We start from the raw sequence: 27,062 nt of genomic DNA on the forward strand, positions 1-27,062 counted from the left end.
GGGTTCTTATTTTATTCAGCACTTTCAAGTCATGTACCTACTGTGTAACGCCCCGCCAAGGGATCCAAAAGAATTAACCTATATTTTTACTAAGTTTGCCAACCAAATTTTTTTTTTTTTAATCATGAAAGATAAACCATTCATATCAAACACATAGTAGTGGAAACAATAACATACAATCAACTGTAAGCATACATAACAGGTTACATTTCTTAAGGATCCCTTAACGTTGAGTCACGTTTAATCTAATTAATACTAAGTCTAACAACTACCACATCCACATGAAAGAATAAATGGAAAGTCCAATGTCCATATTACACATTTGTTCCAAATGCCTCTTGGCAATTAAATTCGGAATGCTCAATCATCCACTGTACATGACACAGGGTACGAAAGGCTTAAAAGAATATACATATGTAAAAATAAAGATACATCATCCTCATCGAATCTATGATACAAGGTACAATAGAGTAAATGAAACTATTAACATACATGATACATCCATCCATCAATAAAGATATAACAACCAGATGTACAAGATATTCATACATCATAAAACACAATTAATCTAAGTGCGTGGTTCCTCCCGACCCTCAATAGCATCATTAGACCATCGTGGGCCCTAGCCATCCCCGCACGTAACACCCCAAGTCACCGAAGAGATCATCGGTATTATCATAGTAAGAATGTCACTCCTAAAACATACTACAACATATGTATAAGGAAACCTAACATGCTACAACATATGCATAAAGAAATCTAACATGCAAGAATAAAGCATAAGATGATCCTACAGAGCAGATAACATCATCTATCACATGCTAATCATCAATATAAAGAAACATGTCCGTAAATAACATCTATCATAAGATCCAAGAACAGAATGAAGATAAATACCAACCAAGAATGCTCCAACCACGGTGTCTACGGACGGATCTCAAATGGTAAGAGTGAAAAAGCACTACCACCCAACCGCGTGGGACCTAAACGGCCCACTCCCACCGTGCTGAGGAGATAGTCTCAAGTCCCAAATAGGATATCAAATCACATAACACAAATACTCTCTAAGTCCAGGAATCTTAAAAGTATACTAACTCAAAGGTTCCAACACAAACCAACATCTAATCCCAGAGGCACACAAAGACATGTAGGAAACCTACTATGCAAGCGGGAAAGTGTCATCGCATGGATCATGCTAGAGTTACCCTGGTAGTCTCTCTATAGACCCCGGCCCCCTAGTGATCCCTATGCGGCCACTAGTATCCTCTCGTACTGATGAGGCATACTACGGAATGCAAGGTCGCAACCAAGCGTTCTCTCTACTCCCATCCTAGTCTGTACTAGCACTCAAGGCATGGGCGAGAACATACAATTATCTTATTAGGTTCATTTAATCCCCATTTAGTGTAAATGTTTTTACTTATTAAAACAACTTACAATGAGTTACCTTGGCAGCCACTTAGGGCCCCAGCCCCCATTGCAAGCCACTTCCCGACACTATAAGTAGATAACCTACCCTATGCTCATGGAATCATAAATCACAAAATCACCTCAGTCCTATACAAGCGACTGGAAAAATACCAAAAGATAATCCATAATAAAAACATCAAATCTCCATGAGCAACCGAAAAGCATCCATTGATAATCATAACCACAATAGTTCTTTATTGGCAACTGAAGGTATCAATGATAATCACAATATCCATTGGTTCTCAAGAAGCAACCAAAAAGGCATCTCAAAGCAAATAATATTGATCGAAGACTCCAAAATGGTCGAGTCAAAACATGTCACAACATGACATCATCAAGATCAAAACCAACACTTTAGTCCCATCATGGCGACTGGAAAGTAGTCCAAAGGATAACTGATCGATGACTCAAAAATGGTTAAGTCAAGTGTCTCAAATACATACACCTCAGCTTCAGACAAGAAGACTGGAAAGAAATAACAATCAGTAAATACAAACATCTCATAGAGCATGCCATCACATTACCATGGTTGGGTTTTAAAAGAATCGAGACCAAATAACATCAACATGCCATCACATTTGCATAACTCCCAAGCCTCTGGTAGACATCCTAACTGGTCAACACTCTAGGACCACCCAAACCCCAAACATGGATAGCATAAAAAACAAGATACAAACACATATTTTAGTTTGTTTTTGCAATCACATGGTTAAGCCTAATATGAGGTTTCAGTTTTCGTTTTTAAGTACATTTCAAGTGTATAAGATTCTTCATTTAATCTACAACTCAACCCATTTATTTTTTTGAATAAAACATAGAATTATCCCTCCATTATTTTAAAACAATTCTCTAAAATAATCAGAAGATAATTATTTACTTATTTAAATCATTGAACTAGTTCCCATTGACTTTTAAATAAAATCATTCACATCATTCAAAACATTAGAATAATACTTATCAACTTTCAAATAATTAGTTTACAATTTCCTTTAAACACTTCAAGGACAATCATTTATTTAAAATAATTTTCATTGATTTTAAGTAAAATCAATCTCATTAATAATTGAAATATTTAATTCCACTTATTAATATCTCTTTTCTTTTAATTTTCCCTCATTTAAAAATCCATTGACTAATAATTATTACACTTCTTCTACTATTAACTAATTTTAATTAAATTAAATTTAATTAGATTAGTTAATAAATCATATAAAACTAATGCATAATAATAAGATTCTATTTTAATTCGAACCCAAACCCGAATCAATTTCCAAATCTTGATTCTACTAAGGGAAGATTGCAATAATATTTTTAATTCCCATAACTAGATGAAACAATATGCATGCTCGAATTACAAAATTGAAGATTTATTTACAGAGAATTATTCAGACACACATAATAGATTCGATGAAGATAGGAAGAGAAAGAGTGCAAATGGAATATGTGAAAATCACGAGTGCACTTGGATACTGATGCTAATTTGCTATGCATTAGAAGTCTATAGAAAAATCCGTTTCTTCTCCAACATTCGCCATTCTTTCAAGAATCAAATCATCTGAAATCCCCAAGTGACTAGAAGTGCTTGTAGAAGCATATGAGCATGTAGAAGCATATGAGCTTCTCGAATGCATGTAAGCTTGTCCATACACACTAGGAGAGCCTCTATATAAAGGCCTCTAAGATGCATCTAGAATGTGTCTAGAAAGAACTAGGAGATAAGTATGACAATTAAGCACGTAACTTCCACGACAAGAAGATAGACATGATGAGGTCTCTAGAATGTTATAGACACCATGTGCTCAAATAATGTGCTAACTCCTAAGTGTAGACAACACGTGCATAATTAGAGTGCAAACTCCTGTGTTGTCAACATGACAACTCACAAGAGTTCACATACTCCTATGTGAATAAGTATTAAAATAATGTACATTAATTTATTTAATATTCACTTTATTTATTTATTTATTTAAATTAATTTATTAATTTTACATCTCATGCACTCACTTTAATAAATCCACTTGTTTTATCTTAATATATTTTAATCACATGCATACATCATGCAATCTAGAATCTTTTAATAATTTTAATATTTTTTCCACTTTTAAATTTATTTTTGAAACTTAATTGATAAAATAAAAATGAGCTCTAAATATATTATTATTAAATTAATAAATATTATCACGTTCTAAATTTAAACTTATAACTTTTATCTTCAAATTTAATTATTTTATTTAATTAATTTTTCAATTAATTAAATAAAATAAATATCATATTAATTTTCCATTAAATTAAACCATTAATTAAATCGTTTAGTTAGGCTTAATTAATAGAAAATACACTAAAGACTCATAAAGTAAAATACAAAAACCCATCATAGCAAAACACATACAAAATCAAACCAAAAGGGTTAATATCACGAGATATGTCATCCGACGTATTCGAAGGGTACCCGACTTAGATACTTGTCCTAATTTTCAATTAGGACAAATGGCTTAAAGAGTTGGGATTTGGACTTGAGAATTTTATCTCCCCTCTCTTACCATTGAGATAATGCGATAGGGTATGCTCATTCTGGCAATTCAGGGAAGTCGATACCCGGTACCTGCAACTTGCATAAAACTCACTCATGTACAAGCACAATATATACTAAGCTAAACAGGCAATGGCAGGAAGTGGTGCATCGTGTAGATCCCGACTAGCAGGTGACTACGACTCTCTTTCTTAACCACATCAAAAATGCCATACATAAAGAGAACAAACACGCACACCATACACATGCAAGTATGGGGTAAGTATCCATAAGAAAACACACACAAAATAAACCATCTATCTAATCATCATCAATAATTGAAATCACTTGAATAATCATCATGCATACATGAAATATAAAGTACCAAGTAATCTCATCATAAATCAATTGAATTTGAAACAATATCTGATACATCTCAAAATAATGTCACTAATAATCATCAACATAAAACTATCCTAAAAGAGTTCGGCAACATCAGCAAAATGCAAACTAGGGGCAAGCACTACATACTGATCATAGCACTTGGATAATTGACAGTGGTGCATCTTGACACATTACTGGATTTAGAGGACACTTAAAAATAATTAACACAAAATAACTCTTTTGATCAAGTGACCGTTGGAGATGATTCTAATTATTGTGTTGAAGGAGTTGGAACCACCTATCCTAAGGTAAATTCTGGTATGTCCCTACAATTAAATAATGTTCTATTTGTTCTAGGAATCAAGCAAAATCTTGTCTCACTATCAGCCTTGGAAGATGAGGGATATCACATTGCATTTGCAAGTGGTCATGTTACTATATGGCCAAAAAATCCTAATATCAAAACAACTAAGGTTATTGGAGTTCGACATTGGCATCTCTACAGACTATGCTCTGTCCCTACTCAAGCATTAATTCATGATTCTTCAAAGTCAAGTGATATTTGGTATAGAAGATTGGGCCATCTTCATTTTCGAGCACTACCCATTATGGAGAAGCTGGCTTACCAAACCTTACTCACGCACATGAAGGGACCTTGCAAAGGATGTGCTTTTGGCAAGAACACTAAAGGTACTTTTCGCAGCAGTGAATGTAAATGCATTTAAGAATTCTTTCATTTAGACTTGTGTGGTCCTATGTCAACAACTTCCTTTAGTGGTTTCTTGTATTATATCAATTTTGTTCATGATTACTCTAGAAAAACTTGAATCTATTTCCTTAAAAATAAAGAGTCTGATGAAGCTTTTATGAGAATCAAAGAGTTCAAAGCCCTAGTGGAAAAGCTATTCAAAAAGAAAATCAAAATCTAGAGAATCGATAAAGGAGGAGAATATACTTCTTGTAACTTTCAGAATTATTGTATTGAAGCTGGGATTAAGAGGGAGTTTTGCGTTCCTTATAATCCTCAACAAAATAGTGTAGCTGAATGGAAAAATAGAACTATGGTGGATGTGGCTAGAGCCATGATCCATGATCAAAATCTTCAAACTTTATTTTGGACAAAGACTTCAAGAAATGCTGTCTATATTCAGAATAGTAGCCCACATTGAATTTTGGATAACAAAACTTCTGAAGAAGCCTTCACAGGAAAGAAACTTGATATAAGTCATCAAAGAATCTTTGTTTGTCTAGTTTACATACACATTCCGAAAGATAAAAGAACTAAGTTAGACCCTTTTGGCAAGAAAGGAATATTTATAGGTGATAGCGAAATATCACAATCCTATAGGATATGTATACCAGAACAATGAACTATCAACTAAGTAGGGATGTGATACTTGAAGAAGATATTGCCTTAACAAAATCTAAGGATACTTCTGAGACAGAGGAATAAGATTAAGAAAGTCCTCAAAATATGGAAGAAGATGTACTCCCGAGATTCAAAGAGAAATTCATGAACCTAAAGAAGATGATGAATCATTATATCCTATTGAAGGCCCTAGAGACATCATTGTGAATTGGAAAAGACCTCCATGGGCCATAAAAGTAGTTCAGGAAGCTGAAAGTTTTGCAGCACTTAAAGGGTCATATAGAAAAAGCAAGAGACCACACAAGTTCTAAAAATGTTGCATTATTGAGTGAATCATTAACTTGATACCCACTAATGTTGGGGAAGCCACCAGTATGCAAGTTTGGAAAGATGCAATGACTGAAGAATACCAATCAATACTAAAGAACAATGTTTGGGACATAGTACTTAGACCAGAAGGAAAGTTAGTTGTTTTCTCCAAATGGCTCTTCAAAATCAATCATGCATCCGATGGAAGTATCGAGAAATATAAACCCGATTTGTGGCTAGAGGATTTTACAAAAGGTAGGAATTGATTGTTGCTTGATATACATTAGTTAGAGCCATCATTGTCATTGCTGCATCCAAAGGATGGAAGAATCATCAAATGGATGTCAAAACAACTTTCCTTAATGGAGTAATTGAAGAAGAGTTATACATTGAACAACTTGAAGGATTCATTATGCACAACAATGAAACTCATGTCTGTAAATTAAAGTAAGTTATGTATGGATTAAAATAGGCTCCAAGGGCTTGGTATGAAAGGATTGACTTCACCTAACGAGCTTGGGATTCTCCAAGAATGATGCTGATTCAAACCTATACTTCAAAGTAATTTATGGGGAAACATTAATCTTGGTACTCTATGTTGATGATTTACTTATCACAGGAAAAGATCATCTAATCATCAAGTGTAAGCAAGAACTAGCCTCTTCATTTGATATGAAAGATCTTGGATTGCTACATTATTTTATTGGGTTGGAAGTATGGTAGAAATTGAATGAGACCATTCTATGCCAAATAAAATACAACATAGATATACTAAAGAGACTTGGCATGATAGACTGCAAACCTATGGCCACATGCATGGGACAAATTTGTAAAGTAAAACCAAACTACAAAAGAATCAGAATTCACAGATTGTACTCTTTATAGGGAAATGATTGGGTGTCTAATCTATTTGGTGAACAGTAGACATATATATGTTATGTGTTAAAACCATAACTTTGATTCTCATATAGATCTGAATGTGCAGATCGCACAGACCTTATCTTGGTAAATTACCTTATGATTGCCTTTAAATACATTGCTCCTTGAGTAGGCATGATCGGCGATTTCATAGATGGGTGTATGTTAGCATTTACCTTAACTAATTTTAGTTATTCTTGTTTGCTAAACATTATCTCCCTTGATGCTAATTCTGAGAATGCATTGTTTGGGCCGACCTAGATAGGGTCATGTTCCTTCAAGGGACATGCCCTTTGGTTAAGGTATTTATACAAGGTGTGATTGTAGTTAAAGGACACACAAGAAACATAAGTATGCTCCTTTAAGCAATTGTGCCTATACGAATTTATTGCAGAGATAAAACAAATATCAGAACAACATTTAATATTCTGATAACACCTTTTACATTCAGAAAATAAAGAAGATCAACTACAGCAAGCATAGAAGGTATTATCTAAGTCTAATTTAATAACAGAATTTGCAGAAACTTTACATGGTATCAAAGCTCTAGTAGTCGAACCTAGGCTCTGCAAATTAAATAATTAGACTTGATATATATCTAGAATCATTCTCCTATCTTCAATGGCATACACAATCAGACCCGAGGACAGGTTTGATGGGAAAGAACACTTTGATGCTTGGAAATTCAGAATCATGATGATTCTTGAATAAAATAATGTAAAACAATATGTTGATTCAGCATCCGGACAACCTACTATTGAACCTCATAAATCTATCTGGAGTAAAGGAAATAGGAAAGTCATTTAGATCATATTAGATGGAGTAAAAAATGATATAGATCTTGTACTGTATTTGGCACTATCAAATGAAGTCTCAAGTAAAGCATGGGTGATTGAAATTGGATCATCTTGACATATTACAAGATACAAAGAAGCACTAGACTCTATATCAGAAAAGGTTAATGGCGAAGTCACCATCGGTGATAATTCAACACATTCCATCAAAGGAATTGGAAATTGCACCTTGAAACTAAAGTCGGGTAGTTCTCTTCTTCTCGAAGGAGTACTCTATGTACCAGGAATAAAAAAGAATCTAATCTCGGTTACAACACTCGAAGATGATGGACATAATATTGCATTCATGGATGGTAAAGTCATAACCTGGGCTAAGAACTCATTTAAGAAAGCAAAATTGATTGGTCAAAGAAAAGGGTATTTGTATGAATTAAATTTAGAACCTAGTTGACCTATTCAAGCCTTAATTTATGAAGTTGTGGATATAAATGAAATTTGGCAGAGAAGGTTAGGACATCTAAATTTGAAAACCTTATCAACTATGGAGAAGATGGTTACTGGTTTACCTAAACTGAATAAAGATCACTCAAGCATATGCAAAGGATGCGCTCTGGGTAAGAACACCAAAAGTCCATTTCACGATAACATTAGAAAAACTAACAATGTTTTGGAATTAATCCACTCAGATTTATGTGGTCCTATGTCTGTTCCTTCTCTTGGATGATTCTAGTACTATATACTTTTTATAGATGACTTCTCTAGGAAAACTTGGATTTACTTCTTAAAATGCAAAGAATCAGAATAAATCCTGAAGAGATTTAAAGAATTTAAAACCTTAACTGAAAACTTATCAGGACTTAAAATTAAAACTCTTAGGACTGATAATGGAGGGGAATACACCTCAGATTTGTTTAGAAGGTTTTGTAAAGAAATAGGAATAAAGAGGGAGTATATTGTTCCTTATAACCTGCAACAAAACGGGGTAGTAGAAAGGAAGAATAGAACAATTATAGAAGCTGCAAGAGCTATGATATTTGATCAAAATCTAGAATATTATCTTCGAGCATAAGCCTCTTGTACTGCTGTTTATATTCAAAACAGAAGTCCTCACTCCTACCTTAGAGATAAAACTCCTGAAGAAGTCTTTACTAAGGTTAAACCCTATATAAGTCATCTTAGGATTTCTGGGTGCCCTATATATATACATGTTCCAAAAGAAAAGAGAACTAAGTTAGAACCCTTCGGGAGGAAAGGTATTTTTGTAGGGTATAGTGAAACATCTAAAGTATATAGGATTTTTATACTTGGTCAGAAAAATATTGAACTTAGTAGGGATGTAATTTTTGAAGAAGATTTAGCATTCAAAAGAGCCCTAAGTTCTGAAGAACCCTCTCCATTACCTAGTTCTGAAAGAAACACTGAATCTGAGTCTTAGAGGGAGAACATTAAAGAAATTGAAAATGAAATTCAAAATCTCAATCTTGAAGAAACTTTAAATTCTAAGAAAAGACCACTTTGGGCCATTAAGATAGTAGAGGAAGCACATGACTTCGCTGCACCATCTGGAACAGTCAGAGAAAGCAAAAGACCCAAATTTTTTTTAAGTTATACAACGAACATGAATGATTTGTGTAAATCAAAACCAACCAATGTTTCAGATGCTATTAAACACATAGCGTGGAAGGGTGCTATGATGGAAGAATACTAATCCATAATGAAGAATGATGTTTGGGAAATTGTTCCTAGATTTGAAGAAAAATTTGTTCTCTTCCAAGAGGAAATTTAAAATAAAGCATGCTGTTGACAGTAGCATTGAAAAATATAAAGCCAGATTTGTAGCCAGTGGATTCTCTTAGAAAGAAGGGATTGATTATGAAGAAACCTTTGCTCTTGTTGCCAGATGCATCTTCGTAAGAGCAGTTCTAGCTATTGCAGCATCAAAGGGATGGAAAGTACATCAGATGGATGTAAAAACAACATTCCTGAATGGAAAGATTACAAAAGAGGTATATTTGAAGCAACCTGAATGATTTGAAACTCATGATCTTAAAGGTTTTGTTTGCAGGCTCAAGAAAGCTCTCTATGGGCTTAAACAGGTTACAAGGGCTTGGTATAAAAGAATTGATAAGTACCTGACCGGCTTAGGATTCTCCAAAAATGAAGCCGATCCAAATCTATACTATAAAAGGGATAAAGATGATATGGTAATTTTGATACTATATGTGATGATTTACTAATAATAGGTGATGATCATCTCATAGATCAATGCAAGAGAGATCTAATTAGAGAATTTGAGATGAAAGATTTGGGACTCCTTCATTACTTCCTAGGACTGGAAGTAAGGCAGAATTTTGACAATATTATACTTAATCAAGGGAAGTATACATTAGATATCTTGAAGAGATTTGGAATGTGGAACTGCAAGTCTATGTCTTCTCCAATGGAGACTAATCTACCTAAACTTAAAGAAGCAGCAACAGAATCACCTTCGATAGATTCTACTCTTTATAGACAAATGATTGGGTCCCTTATGTACTTGGTAAATACAAGACTTGATATTTATTTTTTTGTTAACGCCTTAAGTCTGTTTATGTGTGAGCCAAAGGAGATTCACCTAGTTGCAGTCAAACACATTATGAGATACTTACAAGGCACTCTTAACCTTGGGCTCAAATATGAGAAAGTTGACTTGGATTTACATGGATTTACAGACTTAGATTGGGGTGGAAGTGTTAAGGATAGAAATAGTACTTCCGGATGCTGTTTCAGTTTAGGGTTAGCAATGATATCATGGATATGCAGAAAACAATCTTCAATAGCACAAAGTTCCACAGAAGCTGAATACATTGTAGCAGTGATGGCCTCTTGGGAAGCAGTTTGGCTTAGGAAGTTACTTGTGGGACTATTTGGTGAAGCCATGAATCCTACGATTATTCATTGTGATAATCAGAGTTCCACCAAGCTTTCAGTGAATCTAGTTTTTCATGTCAGGTCCAAGCATATTGAAATTCCTTACCATTATGTACGAGATATGGTAGACAAGAATACTGTAAAATTAGAATGCATTTGTACTGCAGATTGGACAGTAGATATTCTTCAGGAAAAGACTTGGTATGGTTAAATTATAATTCATCTGTATTCTTTAAATTATTAGGCTATTGACTGTTATGGGTTCCACCATTTGTATTCATTATTTAAGAGGTGACGATCTTTGAGATAATGAACAGTTGTATGAAAGACATTATGAGAGATGACGATCTCTTAGCTAATGCACTGAATAGTAGAGAACTAATGTCAGATCTAGATGAATTCAAGATCATTTCTGACATAGACATTTCTATGTCTATGAGTCACAACTTGGATAAAGGAAGAATTCATTCTTCAGACTTTATCCTGTGTTCTGGTAGATCTTAACTTAGGATCATGTTGTGATATAGGATTGCCAATACCTATTTGTCACAACCTGGATAAAAGAAGAATTTAATCATTCTTCGATTTTTATCCTATGTATTGCATTCCATGTAATACAGTTATCATTGGTATTAGTGATAAGTCATATCATAGGTATAGTAATATGACATAGTATCATGTGTTCAATGATATCACAAGATAAATAAGATTCAGATAGATATAGAGTATCATTCTATGCTTATTCATCGAAAATGATGATGCTAGATATGTTATCTCTCAGTATTATTATCAAGTTAAGAGGGAGTGTTTATCTTGGTATATTACCTTATGATTGCCTTTAAATACATTGCTCCTTGAATAGGCATGATCGGCGATTTCATAGATGGGTGTGTGTTAGCATTTACCTTAACTAATTTTAGTTATTCTTTTTTGCTAAACATTATCTCCCTTGACGCCAATTCTAAGAATGCATTGTTTGGGCCGGCCTAGATAGGGTCATGTCCCTTGAAGGGACATGCCCTTTGGTTAAGGTATTTATACAAGGTATGATTGTAGTTAAAGGACACACAGGAAATATAAGTCTGCTCCTTTAAGCAATTGTGCTATACGAATTTATTGTAGAGATAAAACAAATATGAGAACAGCATTTAATATTTTGATAACACCTCCTACATTCAGAAAATAAAGAAGATCAACTACAACAAGCATAGAAGGTCTTATCTAAGTCTAATTTAATAACTTAATTTGCAGAAACTTTACATTATGCACTCAATGCCTTCGGTCAATTTATGTGTGAACCAAGGTAAATACATATAGCTGTAGTAAAACACATCTTAAGATACTTACAAGGTACAATTGGATTTGGCCTCAGATACTCTGCAAAGACAGACTTGAAGCTACATGGATACACAAACTCCGATTGGGCAGGTTTTGTTGCTAATAGAAAAAGAACCTCTATTTGTTGTGTTGCTAATAGAAAAAGAACCACTAGTTGTTGTTTCAGTTTTGGCTTAGCAGTGTTTTCCTAGGCAAGCAAGAAACATTCTTCAGTAGCACAAAGGTTTACAAAAGTTGAATATGTAGCAGCATGTATGGGAGCTCAAGAAGCAGTTTGGCTTCAAAAGCTTTTTATAGGATTACTTGGAAAACCCTCAGAGCCCACTATTATTCATTGTGATAATTAAAGTTGTATAAAGCTCTCTCTAAATCCTATGTTTCATGACAGAGCAAAGTATGTGGAGATTAAGTATCACTATGGAAGAGACATGGTATAAATAAATGCTATTAGATTAAACTACAATAACACTGAAGAAAAAATGATTGACATTCTTACAAAGCTTCTCTCCATAATCAAGTTTAAGTACTTTAGAGGTAAACTTGGTATGATAGAGAATAAAGCCTTGACTTAGTCTCATTGATTTGTACTTATATTTGTCTATATATTGATAACAATAGTTTTTTTATTTACTTGGTACTTGTGACTTGAATATCCTTATAAGGTGATGATCTTACATTGGTAATACACTTGTAAATTATAATCCTCATTATAAGGTGACGATCTCGCAATGAAGATTGATTGAAATCCATTATGTTAGATGTCTAACATTCAATATCACACGACGTTATATCTGAAGAACATTGTTACATCCCATTTTTTGACTCAATTTAAAATGTTCACATATCCATTGAAGTTTCACATGAAGTCAATTGACAGTTAAAATTAGTTATGATCATGTGAAATGGTAAGATGGTTAAATGGTTTTAATTTCATATGAAGATGACATGTTAGTTAATCGTTATGATGCTATTATATTGTTATCTTGAAATCTTAGAAAGTTGGTTATTCATCATGGGAAGTGGAATGGTGGTTTGTCATTATGATGGTTTATGGATAATAATTTGTTATGGTAAATTGTTATTATATTGAGGAATATGATATAATTGTTGAGAATTCCCTTGCGGGAGCATGTCGAAGGGGGGGAAGCATTGCTAGAAAGGAATTGGGCATGGGGGGGCACCGCCGTCACTGAGCAAATAGGTACGAACCCTAAACCACCATAGCTAAAGGTAAACGACTAGGCAAGCAAGAGTGTATGTTGGATGACCATGAGCTAACCTGTTAAATTACATATCATTTAATAGTAAAGAGATCACTAAGCATGAATTGAAATTTGAGCAAACTTGTATCTTTGTAAACGTATAGTTGGAGCCTCCTGGTGCATAAGCATGTCTTATCATATTGGACATCATGATACCTAAATATCTACACATGTATATGTGTACATATGTAAACCAATTTTATATATATATAAAGATGTATACGCATACTTGATGTTTCGCGTATATGTAAGAAATATATGGTTGGGGTTTTACACATGTACACGTATATACATACATACATATATAGGTATCTATAGATACCATGGTCTTATATATTAAGACAATATTATTATTTCTTTCACCTTTGACTAGGGTCTTGATTATTATATTTGCCTTGAGTGGCCCTCTATATTTGTTTCTTTCTCCATCGGACTTTATTAATTTTGGAGACAGCCTTTTAAATATGATAGCCATGTGAACTGATGGTTTTGTTGTAACTCCTTGCCACCTCAACTTTTCATGTGTAATCGAACATGCATAGCGGTGAGCCTTTTATCTATGCTCACGATGGGATTCTTATTCATTCTCCTATCTCTAGCTTGCTGCTCTTCGACACTCTTGCTTGCGGTGAAGTTTCATATTTACAAAGCTACTATTTTAATCCAAATCAGAATGTATCTCTGCTGCATTGAGTGTGTACGATTTATTGCTCATACTACAAGCATCCATTCCCAAGATGAAGTTATTCTTTCATTGATGCATGGGATAACAGGCTCCCATCTCTAGCATTGATTGACCACAAGATTGAGCTAGAATCGAGCTAGATACTCTCAGGTCATGATTATATTTGATCTTCTTGTGCTATTATGAATTCAAGCAATATATTAAACAGTTTGGTTTGAGGTGGCTCAATTAGTTGTTTAGTTTGCCTTAGAGAGTCAATTTGTAGGTTTGCCTTGAGTCATTTGACCCCTGTTGTTTGGTGGTTTTCTTTCGTTTTCTCTAGTTTAGTTGTTTGCTTCGTTAGCTTAGATGGATCCCAATTTTTGAGAAAGGCGAGGTGTCATAACAATACACTTTGGTGTTCTCCCATTCGAATTGTTTGGTTTATTTCTTGGGTATCTCTCTGCAAGGTTCCTTTGAATTAGAGATTGCTCCTAATAACCTCATCTTTTGAAAAGGATTTCCCCTAAATTAGGAATGAAGTCATGTTTGTGTGTAGAGTATCTGAGTCTTTCGGTTACAAAGTTATACTCACTCAATTGCTCCAAGTTCTTTGGGAATTTTCAAGGTGAAGCTGGCCATAGCAATAACCTTGTTGGGGTTATGGATGCCTTATTGGCAACAAGGCTCTATCCTTGATGCTTTCAGTGTAAGGATATTGAAACGACTAAGTCTAATTAATCTAAGAAGCTTTCTAAGTTCTTGTAGAGCAAGGGATAAATCACCTGCACATACTTGAGTAATTTAGGATGAGGGTTCTGAGATGAATTTGTGGATTCTTCCATTTTGAGTGCACCTCCTAGTCGTTTTATAGGTGAAAGTGGAGTTAATCGAAGGTTCTGGGATCCAAATGCATTGTATCCTTGAAATTGTAAGGAACATTTCTTTGGGTGGATGTTAGATGTTGTGAGGTTTTCACACCATTGTTCCATTTCAAATGGGGATCCCCTTTTTTTGCTTTAGTAGTAGGAGTTGCAATCCTAGGGGTGCTGTAGTTTGCAACAACTTCCAAGTTTCCAAGCCTTGGGAGAGGGAGAATTTGAGTTTGACAAAGTCAAAGGGGAGATCTAGTTCAAAGTCAATCAAGTCCTTAGGTTTATCTTAGACAAAACATGCACGACTGTGTTAGACATGAAGGTGTGGGTGGCCAATCCAACCAAATGTAATCCATAGGCAATCATCCTTGAATTTCTAGTTTTAGGCTTAGGGTGACTTGGAAGGGGGGGAGGAAATTTGGTTAGGTATAGAGGGAGTTACATGAAGAGTGAAGGGTGGAATGCGCCTGCCTTTGAGGATTTTATCCTCTCTACCCTTCGATTTCCACCCCCTCTAAAATCATACAATCATCCTTTTTTCGATGCATGGTGCAAGCTAGGGAATGAAAAGGCCTGGTCTTGATGTTATTGGCAGATTTAGGGGTGAGTTGGGTGGAGTTCAATAAAAATGGACGAGTGAATTCCTCAATGGAGGGCGGAATCCACCCTGCAATGAGGATTTTGTCCTTTTCTTACCATAAATTCCGCCCCATCTTTGGCTAGTAAAAGCTGATCTTTAAGGGGATGAAGCAAGATCTTTTTGACATGTAGGCTGCAAATGGAAACTAAAGACAAGATGAACAAACAATTTTCAGGTAGTCCATATGTGAAGAGTCCAAATTTCTCTCGACTGAGATTCTTGCTCCTTATTTTGGTGAAGAAAGATGCGGGACTAGGCCCTTGCATTCAAATTCCTTAGGACAGGTTGAATTCTGCCTGGAACTCAAAGGCACTAAATGCAATTCACTTTCACCTATGGTGCAAGATAATTGAGCGAGTAAGGAGGTTTGAGGTGATTGATTGAATTTTGGAGGAAATATGTATTTGTGAAAATTAGGGGATGATGAGGAAGATTCCTGAAATGGTGGTGGATTCCACCACCCCAAGAGGAGTTTGTCATCTCAATGGTGTAAATTCTACTCTTGATGTAGGAAGGAAGGCAATGAAATCGTCAAAACTCCAATGAATTCCGCCTTGGTGTTAATCAGGTTTAGTGCATGATTTTGATGTCTAAGTTTGAAAATTAATGGGGAGCTGAAATCAATCATAATCTGAAATGAAGGAACCGATAAATATGGAGGTATAACCAAAACTATCCTCTGTGGAGGGAAGATTCTGCCCTCTTATGAGGATTTTGTCCTCTTCGAATGTAGATTTCTGTTCCAACTAATACTGCTGCAGCTCAAGGCTATGAGATGGAGGGCCGTGCTTGTCAATTGAGGGGGCTGATAGTAAGTGTTGTCTCGAATAAACCTGGACATTACCAAAACTCAATGAAAGAATTTCCCATTGGAGGACAGATTGCCCTCCCATGAGGAATATTTATCCTCTAAAATGCTAAATTTCTGCTCCATTTGATGAAGCTCGACCAAACATGAAGACTTCTTCTGTCAAAGAGGTAAATGAGCTTTCAATGGCAAGAATAAGGTTCCTTAATAAGTCAGCCTGGAGAGTTGTTTTTAAAAACTTTTAATTTAATAATTTCATTGGCCAGCTAGAGCCAAATCAGCCTAGGTAAGGAATTATGCCTCTTCAAATTCCAAGTTGCTTATAAAAGGAGGACAATGCCAATCCATTTTTAACTCAATCGAGTGCATTCTATTTCTGTACAAGGGACAGCGAGTTACACTCAGGCTAGCAGTGAGTTACCATCACAATCGCAGTGATCTATGTCTTTAGTCAGCATCAAATAACATGAGAATAGGGTGATTTTTTTGGGAAAGTAATAAATCTGGGTAGATCCCTTCCCAAAATTAGAAATGGGGGAGGGAAGGAGTGGTAAGATCTGAACATTCTTTGCATCAAAACTTATTTACTATACAAGAACTCATATCAGGCTGGAAAGAAAATCAAGACTTGAGATCTGCAAAAAGGAAGAGAGGTTGATCTTTAACTTAGTCATTTTCTTTTCGTTCTTACCTCGTTTTGATGTTAGTACAATTTTATTTCAACACAAGCATTCAGATTTCTTCACGTTGATTTTACCAACTTTTACAAAGTTTAATGCACCTCTTTGCTTTTCTCTTGCAAGGTAATCGTTGGAGCTAGAATGGCAAAGATGTGGTGATGTTAGGTGCGAGAATTATAAGCTCGTCCTCAAGGATTCAGAATGAGAAGGTAAGTTCAAATCAGATCATCAAAAGTAAATTTGGGATCAAGGACAAGAAGGGAGAAGATCATCAAAAAGTTGAATTTCCTCCGGAAATCCATTTTTTTCGAAGGATCCAAGTTCAAAGGAGCATCCAACCACATGAGGATATCATTAAGTTCACGAATGCAGTCAAGTTCAAGTCAGGTTTACAAATGCAAGATGCAAATTCAAGTAGATGCAATAAGGAAAATTCAAAGAGGAAGGAGATTTGAAAGATGAAGCAATCTGGGAATATGTTCCGCATTCATTCATTAGAGATTGTTATATTCATAAGAGTGAATCGAAGTTAGAAATGTTGAGTATTAAGAGATATTTTCTCTCCATCGAAAGATTAAGTAAACCTACAAGATAAGGATGATGAGGTGGCACCTAGTTATCTTCTCCAATCAAAAAGTTCCAAATTCAAGAATAATCAATCAAATCATGCCCAAAATCCTATTTTCTCATTGGCTATCAAAAGCTTTATAATTTTCTTATTGGCTCATGAATTGGTGCTTTCATGTAATTGGTTGGTATTATGGCAACCCTAATTAGGGTTTGTAGGAATCAATCCTAGCCCTTGATCTTGAATTGATTTTGGCCCTTCGCTGTAATTGAACATATATAAAAGGCTAAGGTCTTCTCATTTGTAACAATTAGTAGAAGAGTTGGTAGTGGAGTTAGAAACTAGAGAGCTAGTAGGTTAGATTAGGCTAGCTAAAGAAAAGATGATCAAATTGTTGCTATTATGCTATCAAGGTGATTGATAATTCATTGTTGGTTCTTCATGGTGATTTACTTAATGTTGCTTTGAAGTATTACATGGTTTCCTCAATCTTTCACTTGAAATAGATTTCATTTCATCTTCAAGTAGTTTATTTGAATGAAAATAATTGTGGATGTAAGTGTGCCATGTGTGGTTAGCTGATGATTGATAACTTCAATGGACATCTAATCTTTAGTTTGCATCCATTTGATGGGATTGGAGAAGAGATGTTGATTTGAAATCATTGAGTGTTCCTTAGAAGCTTGCACTAGGTGGGTGGAGATGCTGATTAAGATCCATAGTAGAGTTCAAGTCCATTCATGATTCTTTGCATTCATAGTTAGGAGTAGAAGCAGATGAAGTTTGTAAGTTAGATTTGGAGTGAGAATTGGCAAAACAAAACAAATATTTTAACTGCACATTATGAAGCCAAATCTTTAAAAGTGCAAGAAGTTGATATTCATTGAATGAACAAATGTAAGTCCCCTAACTGATAACCAAAAGATCACATTATTTCACCGAGCAAGTATCCACAATTTGAGGAACCTTTGTGTTGTTTCACGATCTTACTTCACAAGCTTAGCATGAGAGATTATTTTATATCAAGGGAGGATTGACGTTTGGTATTCCATCTCAAAGCAATGAGCATTTGATTTTGTATGTTGTAGTGGAATAAAACTCATATCAACAAGACCAAAAAATGCTCGGATGTCTGCCCATCAAAAGTTTACTTGTAGGAATATAACTTGCTGCATTGTTCGACATCACTGAAACTACATTTTATTCCTCGGCCTCATCTATGACTTCCTCAATAGCCTCATATAAGTATGGGGCATTTATGACATGTGATGAAACACCAATGGACTTAAGGAACATGGTGGATTCTAAAAATAAAGCAAAATCAATGATCAATTAATAAATTATAAATTACAAAATTCAAATATTAATCACTAAATCAAATTCAAATTATTCAATGCATTTAGGGAAGTAGAATGATCAATCACCTCTATGGGAAACAATTTTTTTTTGGAGTGTCCTATTTTTCATATTGGTCCAACCATTTGTCATTATGGTAAAACCTTTTTTGCTCCAAAACACTTACTGGTTCGCTAATTCAACTTTTATATCTTCAACGAGTTCTAACAAAAGTGGGCCACTTTACTCATTATTAGTAGGGGCTTAAATGCCCCCCACAAATGGTTATGACATCTATCATGCCTTTACAGTAAGGAGACCTATTGCAAATAGATTAAATAAGATAAGTATGTGCAATAAAATTATAAAAAATCATTAGACAAAGTGAACTATAAATTTTAAATGTAAAACAATCAAATAAAAGTTAATTACCTAGCTACAACAAATGGAATGTTGCAAAAATATCAAAACGTGCAGATTTCTTTTTTTGCAGTATAATGGACCTCCTTGTTCCAAGACATGCTGTCAAGTGAGGGCTGTGAACCAGGGGTAGTGCATTACATAAAATATGAATCCAACTTAGATTTCTGAACTTTAGGACCAAAGCTAATGGTTCCACTAGGAGTAGAGGTAGATGGACTAGGACATAAAGGGGGCATGGAAGAACCCTCTCCAACACAACCTACGACTGCAGCTACAACTAAAGGAGAACCATTGCTCACAAAGTTCTTCCTTTACCTCTTCTTCATTTCCTTTAATTGTTCATATGTTTCTAGTGTTGCATAGCATGCATGAACAGCCTTAGGAGGCGCAAAAAGGCACAACTCAATATCATGGCCATAAATCTTGACAATATGATATTTAAATCTATTGATACCACCAAGATTAATTTCTTTACAATATTTACATTTAACTTGTTCTGTTGTTCTACTAGGAAAATCTTTGGTATATATCCAAGCCCCATCCTTTTGACTTGGTTTCTTAACCTTAGGTTTAGGTGGAGTAGAAGTAGACATGGAAAAAATACGGTTTTCAAAACCTCAAGGCCACTGCAGTAAGACAATATTACAAAAGAAATTAACATTTGTGCGTTCTGTTCTATAAATTGATACAAAAAAATAGGGCTTGTCCCAAAAAATGTAGGGTTTCAAAAACTCTTGAGTTCTTGAATCTTGATTCTATTCTTTTCAAATTTAAAGTCAAACTTTAAAGTTCGAAGAAAGAACAATCAACAAACCCTACATCATTTTTTAGAAAAAAAATTGTAAATACATATTTTACAAAAAATTTGTAGAGCTTGCTGATTGTTCTTTCATTGAAGTTTAAAATTTGAATCTGAAAGGAAAAGATTCTACTTCAAGAATTGGAAAGTTTTGGAAAAAAACAACGAGGATCATTGTTTAGAAAATACCAAAAAATTTCATAAAATTTCACTCTTACCTCTTGCAACAAACTTGAAATGAGATGAGAGCTCTTTGCAATTGCCGGTATGGACTCTTTGATGCTTTAAATGCAAGTATTACACTATCTCAATGTGATTTGTTAAAGATTTTTAGCTCTTCCTCCTTGCTGATTGCACTTCTCTGCACTATTGTTTTTCTTCTCAATTCACATCCTCTTTTCTAGCCAATACAATGAAATGAAGTCCCTTGTAGGGTTGCAAAGAACAAATAGTGCAAAAAAACATAAAACTTTTTTTTTTTGCAAATAGAAGTTGCATCGCCAACCAAGTCCTATCATTGGGACTCGCCTGGTTACATGCAAACTCGTGTGACATGCAAGTCCAGTCCTAGACTCGGCTGAATCTGAATCCAGGCCATTGGGACTCGCCCAAGGTCACCTAGCCAGGGATTCATCAAGTTTGGGCAAGTTCAACAACTCTGTTAGTTAATTTTTCCCTCAAGTAGCCATCCCATCTAAAGTGCACACCATTGATGAAATTAAGGATCCAATTCCTTGATCAAGTGATCTGTGGGTGCTCTTTACCCTTGTTCCTCCTTTTAGCAGAGGGCAAATCATTTAGGTTAGGAGTTGGAGGTGAGTGGCTGCTGTTGCTATCATGATCTTGTTTCTTCTTTTAAGAACATCCAACGATTGTCGGATAGCAATTTAAAGCCTCAGGATTGTGCTAAAAGAATCTTCCTTGACCAGCCTTCATTATTTTTCCCTAGAATTTGAAGACTTTACACCTTTGTAGAATATTTTATTTATTTATAACTCTATAATTCATGTTTATAATTATTTGTTTCTTACTTGGACTATGATTGTTTTTTGGTCATGTTTTTAGTATGATATTGGGTAAAAGGATGATAGAAGAAATTGGGAGATTCACAAAGTAGGACAAGTAGTAGAACTATCATATTACGGGTGTATACAGGGTTCTAGGGCAATTCCAATAACACTGTTTTTTGTTAATTTGTTTTATTGGTTGATGAGACTTATTTCTATGCAAATCCTCAAATTTCCCATATTATAAACTTGTTGAGGGCCAAGGCTCTCGAGGGAGGAAAAACAAGGAGAAACATGCCATGCCTTGCTTCTCTATCCTTTCCATTCACAATAACCTAAGTAATCAGGCCAACATTAGATTGACAAAGCTCTATTGGACTAGTACATGGACTAGTACATATCTGTAATAACCAATTTTTCCCGGGTCTTAACTAACAACTAACATTTCAAAGGAATACAGTTATTACTTCTTTTTCATAGGAAGACAGTTATATCAATTAAACTTTCATGTGAATGAGATTAACAGTTACAATTAGTTAAACAAAAATTTCATAACTATCAATTGAAAAACACCATCAAAAAATTTACTATGGAAATTAAAATCTACATATCATGGAATTCAAAAACTGAAATCAATCTAGGGATGCTTCTGCAAACACCCAGGTTAGTCCACAAATACCACGTAGGATCAAATGACGATTACCATCCAATACCACTATATCAAAATCAAATGACGATTATCATCAAATACCACTATATCAAAAATCAAATGATGATTATCATCAAATACCACTATATCAAAAATCAAATGACGATTACCATCAAATACCACTATATCAATTAGGGCATCACATACCACTATATCAATTAGGGCATCAATTACCATTGGATCATTTAGGGCATTAGATACCACTGTATTAATTACCATTGGATCATTTAGGGCATCAGATACTACTGTATCATTTAGGGTATCAATTACCATTGGATCATTTAGGGCATTAGATACCATTGTATCATTTAGGGCTTTATATACCACTGTATCATTTAAGGCATCAGATACCACTGTATCGTTCCTTGTCTTCCGATTGCTTCATTGTGGCAATAACATAAGATTAGAAGATATGCCCATAATCATTATTCTTATAAATGAAAGATTGAAATAATAATCCTATAGATATATTTCATATTCAATTGGAATGTCAATTGATCTAACTAGTTACAAATTATATTGACAAGAAAGGTTACTTTCAATAAAGGAAAATAAATGAAACGATGATATATAACAAATCTATTTTATCTTCTTACTTGAATAAACATCACAAAAGTAAAATACTCTTACTAATAAATGTTTGAATGCTCAACTTATCTTTATCAGATGCACGTCCTAACATTTTGTGGAGAGGGGAAACATTGTCAGGGCTTAACCACCCAACCACAGACCTTAAACTTATCGCCACACTTTCTTTAACTAAAAAGGCCCCTCCTTACCCGGAATAGACATGGAACACCTTGTCAGCCACTGAGCATCCTGGTATCTAATCACACCACTCGACTTGACAATAGGAGAAAACAATAAACATGACCATGCATGGGCTATTAAATGATTCCTTTTAAAAATGATAAACATTGTTATATTACATCTTATTTTGTTTCATGTTACTGCAGATTCCTTTCTCTCACCTCTTCACCTTTTTCCTTGGTTGTATAGCCGGGTAAGTCCTAGGTGTTTGAATCTCAGAGCAACCCGCTCTTTCTGTTGATCCTCAACTGATAAAAGAATATTATATGATTCTAGCTTATCACTTTTCTGTGATTTGAGAAAAGTAGCTATAAGCATTGCAGAATAATATCATTTAATGACATGAATAAATATGAAATCATGTCATGGTTACTTGGCTATTTTTATCTTAACCGATGATATTATAAACAACGATGATTTGCTTCATAATCTGGATTTGTATCTAACTACTATAATAATCAGATTGCAGTAATAACTATTAATAAAACATATTGTAATGCTTGGAATATGATCACCACATAACTTGGTAAAAAAATCTGGAATAGAATGGTGTCTTGCCTTGCAAAGGTATCCGAAGGATAGGAACAAGACGGGTGCTAAAAAGAAGAAGTTAGATACAATAAAAAGAAATTGGAAAGTAACATGAATCTTGGTTAAACGCTATCAGCCAGCACCTTCACGGAAAGAAATTTGAATGCAATCTTACTGTGATTTCAATCATGTATTGAGCAAGAGTATAGACGAAATGAGAATTATTGTGGCAGGAAATATGCAAGAAAAGAATGAAGGGAAATCTGCAGAAAGATACCTCGTGAGGAGTGAGACTTTATGATCTCTCACAACTTCCATAATATAAAGAGATAAAATGTCTCTTTGGCTTCCAAGAAGCCGTAACATTAAAGAAGTGTCTTGGCTCTTGGACGCCAAATAAATATGCCAAGTGTTCAATCGGTTTTGAGTAAAGAATTGAATAAATAAGAAAAAGAATTTGAAAGGTTACAAAGCAAAAGAATAATATAAACATATTTATTTACTTGCACGTAAATATATTTTATTAAGATGACACATATTAAATGTTTATCCAAGGTTGTACCTTTTAAATATGTATATCTAAATACATGTTTCATCTTGGAAGATTTATTTTATCTTCTTGTACATGCATTTAAATGTACCTATTAAATAAATAAAATCCTGTACAAAAATAATATTATGATGTCACCTTTAATTTATATCTGCATACATACATAAATATGTATATAATGATGTGGAGAAAAGATCAAACAAAAACCTTTAAGGTATGAATTATTTTTTTAATTAAAATAAGTAATGTTTTAAATGTTTATTTAATAGCTTATGCGGTTCCATCGATTGTATCATGATGTTCAAGTTGCTAGGTCCTCAACCATAGCGATTCACGATTCATACCCATTTGCCCAGTGATGGTGATGCTCCTGTGCCCAATTCTTTTTTGACAATGCTTCCACTCCTTCGACGTGCTTCCTACAAGGAAATTCTCCACAGTTAAATCAGACTACCATAACAAGTTATTTAATCATAAATAATTAAAACGGCTAACCACCTTTTCAATTTCATGAATTCATGATAAATAATCAACTAGCATGTTATCTTCATATAAAATTATAACGACTAACCATCTTACCATTTCATAGGATTATAACAAATTTAACTGTCAACTGACTTCATGTGAACCTCAACGGCTATATGAACATTTTAAATTGAGTTGAAAATTGGGATGTAACAATATCCCAGTGTATCCAGCTGGAAGGGTGCAAATTTGCAGCCATAGAGTTCTTCTAAACTACAAAACATACTATGTTTCATATTAGGAAGGGCCACATGCATAGGTTCAAACCATTGTTTCTCCAAATTTCTGGGCCAGGGATGTGGGGACAGTGTTTCTAGGTCCGCAAAGTTTTCCTTTGATTTTGAGGGTGGCTAACCAAATGATATTTAAAAGTTAATATTTTAAAATTAAAAATATAGATAGTTTAAATAAAGTGAAAAATGGTGATCCAATAAAATCTGTTTGACAAACATAATGATGTCAATATGACTTAAATTTTATTTATATCAGTAAAATTCAGAGAGTAAAGGGGGGCTGAGAAACACAAGTAGAAAATATTATAATGGGAAATTCCAAAAGAAGGTTTATTATGTTATTTTTAAATTTTTAATGGCCAGGAATGGGCTGAGACCCTGAGATATAGGAGGGATGTTTGGGACAGCACGCCACCCCAATGAACACTTAAAAAAGGAGAAGTCTGCCAAACTAGAGGTGTGTCCCATATTTTAGGATGGGAATGGGGACATGTTTAGTTGTTCTGCAAAATGTCGCCAAATTGAAGGGGTCATCTTATTAGCCTTCAGACATATCCACAAGGTACACTGGTTTAAATGTAGATATCCAAACTACACAAGAAGTCTAGCTGTTTGTGAACTTTCAGTATGTTGAGAAACATTCTTAATTCAGTGTTTTTAAGAAATAACTCTTAGAACAGTTTTGGAAAGGACACTCCAAAACCAATGAATCAGAATGGCCCTTTAAGCAGATCAATAACTCCACTCCAGCAGGCAGTCTAGGGTCTGAATCAATATACCTCAAGGACGAATGAAGATAGAAATAGTGAAATATAAAAATTTGAAAATATAGGAAGCTTGACATTAGCTCAATCGTGTCATCAAAGTGGAATAGCATAAACAAATGTAAATATCACTGATCCAGGATCTTAGTTTAGTCTGAGCTGAAATAGTATGCTGAAGCAGCAACTGTGTTAACTTTGTTGTTCTAAATGTCACTGCCAGAAGACTCGCCATTTTGCTGACTTAGATTATTGTCTAATTGATTTAATGGAAATACACCATTTTAGAAAAGAAAATGAATTAGTTGTTATAAGTCAATATGACTATTAAAAACTCCTATTTCTTTGGCTGGAGGATAGGATCTATAATTAGGTCTTATCCACATTTTCTCAAGATGATAGTATAATGAATTTTTCAGATTTGTTAAAGCTTTAAAGGGATCATTGAGTGTTCAGATTTTATGCGATAAATAATGGTTCACTGCATCTTTCATCAGGGAACAAATGATGAGATAGTCGATTGGTCCCATGGAAAGCGATTGTGGGAGTTGAGTAAGGAGAAGTATGAACCTCTATGGATTGAAGGCGGTGGTCATTGCAACTTAGAGCTCTATCCTGAGTATATTAAACACTTGCGCAAGTTTATGCACTCAATGGAAAAGTTGTCGGCCACAGAAAGTGTCAAGCCGGTAGCTCAAGTGCATCATCAGACAAGACATAACAAGTGCTTGAGGTTTAGTTTATGTGACCGACTTGTCTCTCATGTCTAGCTTAATTTAATTTGCCTTGTTCAAGCTAGACAAACAAAATATATGGAGACTGCATGAAGTTTTACAGCCAATAATTTGTTTATCTTTACACGGATATATTCATAGAACAACAGTGTGTGAGGCTAGGAAATGTGGGCTGGTTGCTATTTTGCACGAGCTTCCTTACAAGGTAGATTGTTCTGTCAGGAAGCTGGTTTCTATCCCAAGGGGTCCACACACTCAAGTGCTTAGAATATTATATGAGATCAAAGGTGAGCATTATGTCTTATTTGGGTGCATTGTGCTAGGTTTTCTCATGATCACTATGCTGCGTTCTATAGATGGGGTTTGTGAGTGTAGGATACACTACTGTTTTGTTTTAGGATGATGTCAGAATTGTATTGGAGAAATGTAAGTTGTTGACATGTATTATTGCTCTGTGTAATTTTGATGCATGACTGAGTGCATTCATATCCAATTGTAATTATTTCAATGTATGTCTGAGCACATTGGTGAATCTTCAATTTCAGGTTTTGGGCTATATGATTTTACTGCCTCAGAGACCCTTGTATTTATTGGGTCGTAAATATGACTTGGTGTCATAATGAAGTTGTTTTTTTAACTGTAAATTCTGTGTATTTAAAATAAGCTACAACTCGTTTCCTTTTGCATTTGATTTAAGGTGTATCTTTCATAAATTGCAAATTTGATAACCATGCATTGCAAACCCTCAATATGTGACTTTTTAAATTTTCCTTACATAGTATTATTATTTGGTTTAATTGATGTGGACTTTATAATCTTGTTCCTGATCAATTGTTATGTTTAAAGGTGTAACTACAGCGATGGGATTGTAATTGCGCAGGTGTGAACAAAATAAAGCCTTTACTCACATATAAAATATATAAATAACATGGGTGGCTCACAAAATTCAAAACTATTAGAAAAATCTAAATATATAAGATTAATTATCTTAAAAAAAAAACTATGATTATAGCATTTAAATACATATAGGTTATTTTACTATTTAAATTATGTTTAGGGCAAATCTAATTGGAATGACTATTGAACAGCCTGAAATGAAATTAGCTAGTTTTTAAACATTTTGCCTTTGGGGAACATCATTATGGGA

General features: G+C 34.4%; 1 protein-coding gene across 1 annotated transcript in view; it reads left to right on the forward strand.

Moving 5' to 3' along the window:
* Nucleotides 1-26,517, forward strand: part of LOC149557464 (uncharacterized) — a 61,290-nt gene extending 34,773 nt beyond the window's left edge. The window contains exon 5 of the mRNA XM_089832122.1: nucleotides 25,679-26,517. Coding sequence (XP_089688248.1) covers nucleotides 25,679-25,951 — 273 coding nt within the window. The 3' untranslated portion in view covers nucleotides 25,952-26,517. The remainder of the gene's footprint in view (nucleotides 1-25,678) is intronic.
* The last annotated feature ends 545 nt before the right edge of the window (nucleotides 26,518-27,062 follow it).

The sequence above is a fragment of the Cupressus sempervirens genome, chromosome 5 (genome assembly GCF_028749045.1).
Source record: "Cupressus sempervirens isolate cs-2001-9-10 chromosome 5, ASM2874904v1, whole genome shotgun sequence".
In the NCBI taxonomy this organism is placed as follows: Eukaryota; Viridiplantae; Streptophyta; class Pinopsida; order Cupressales; family Cupressaceae; genus Cupressus; species Cupressus sempervirens.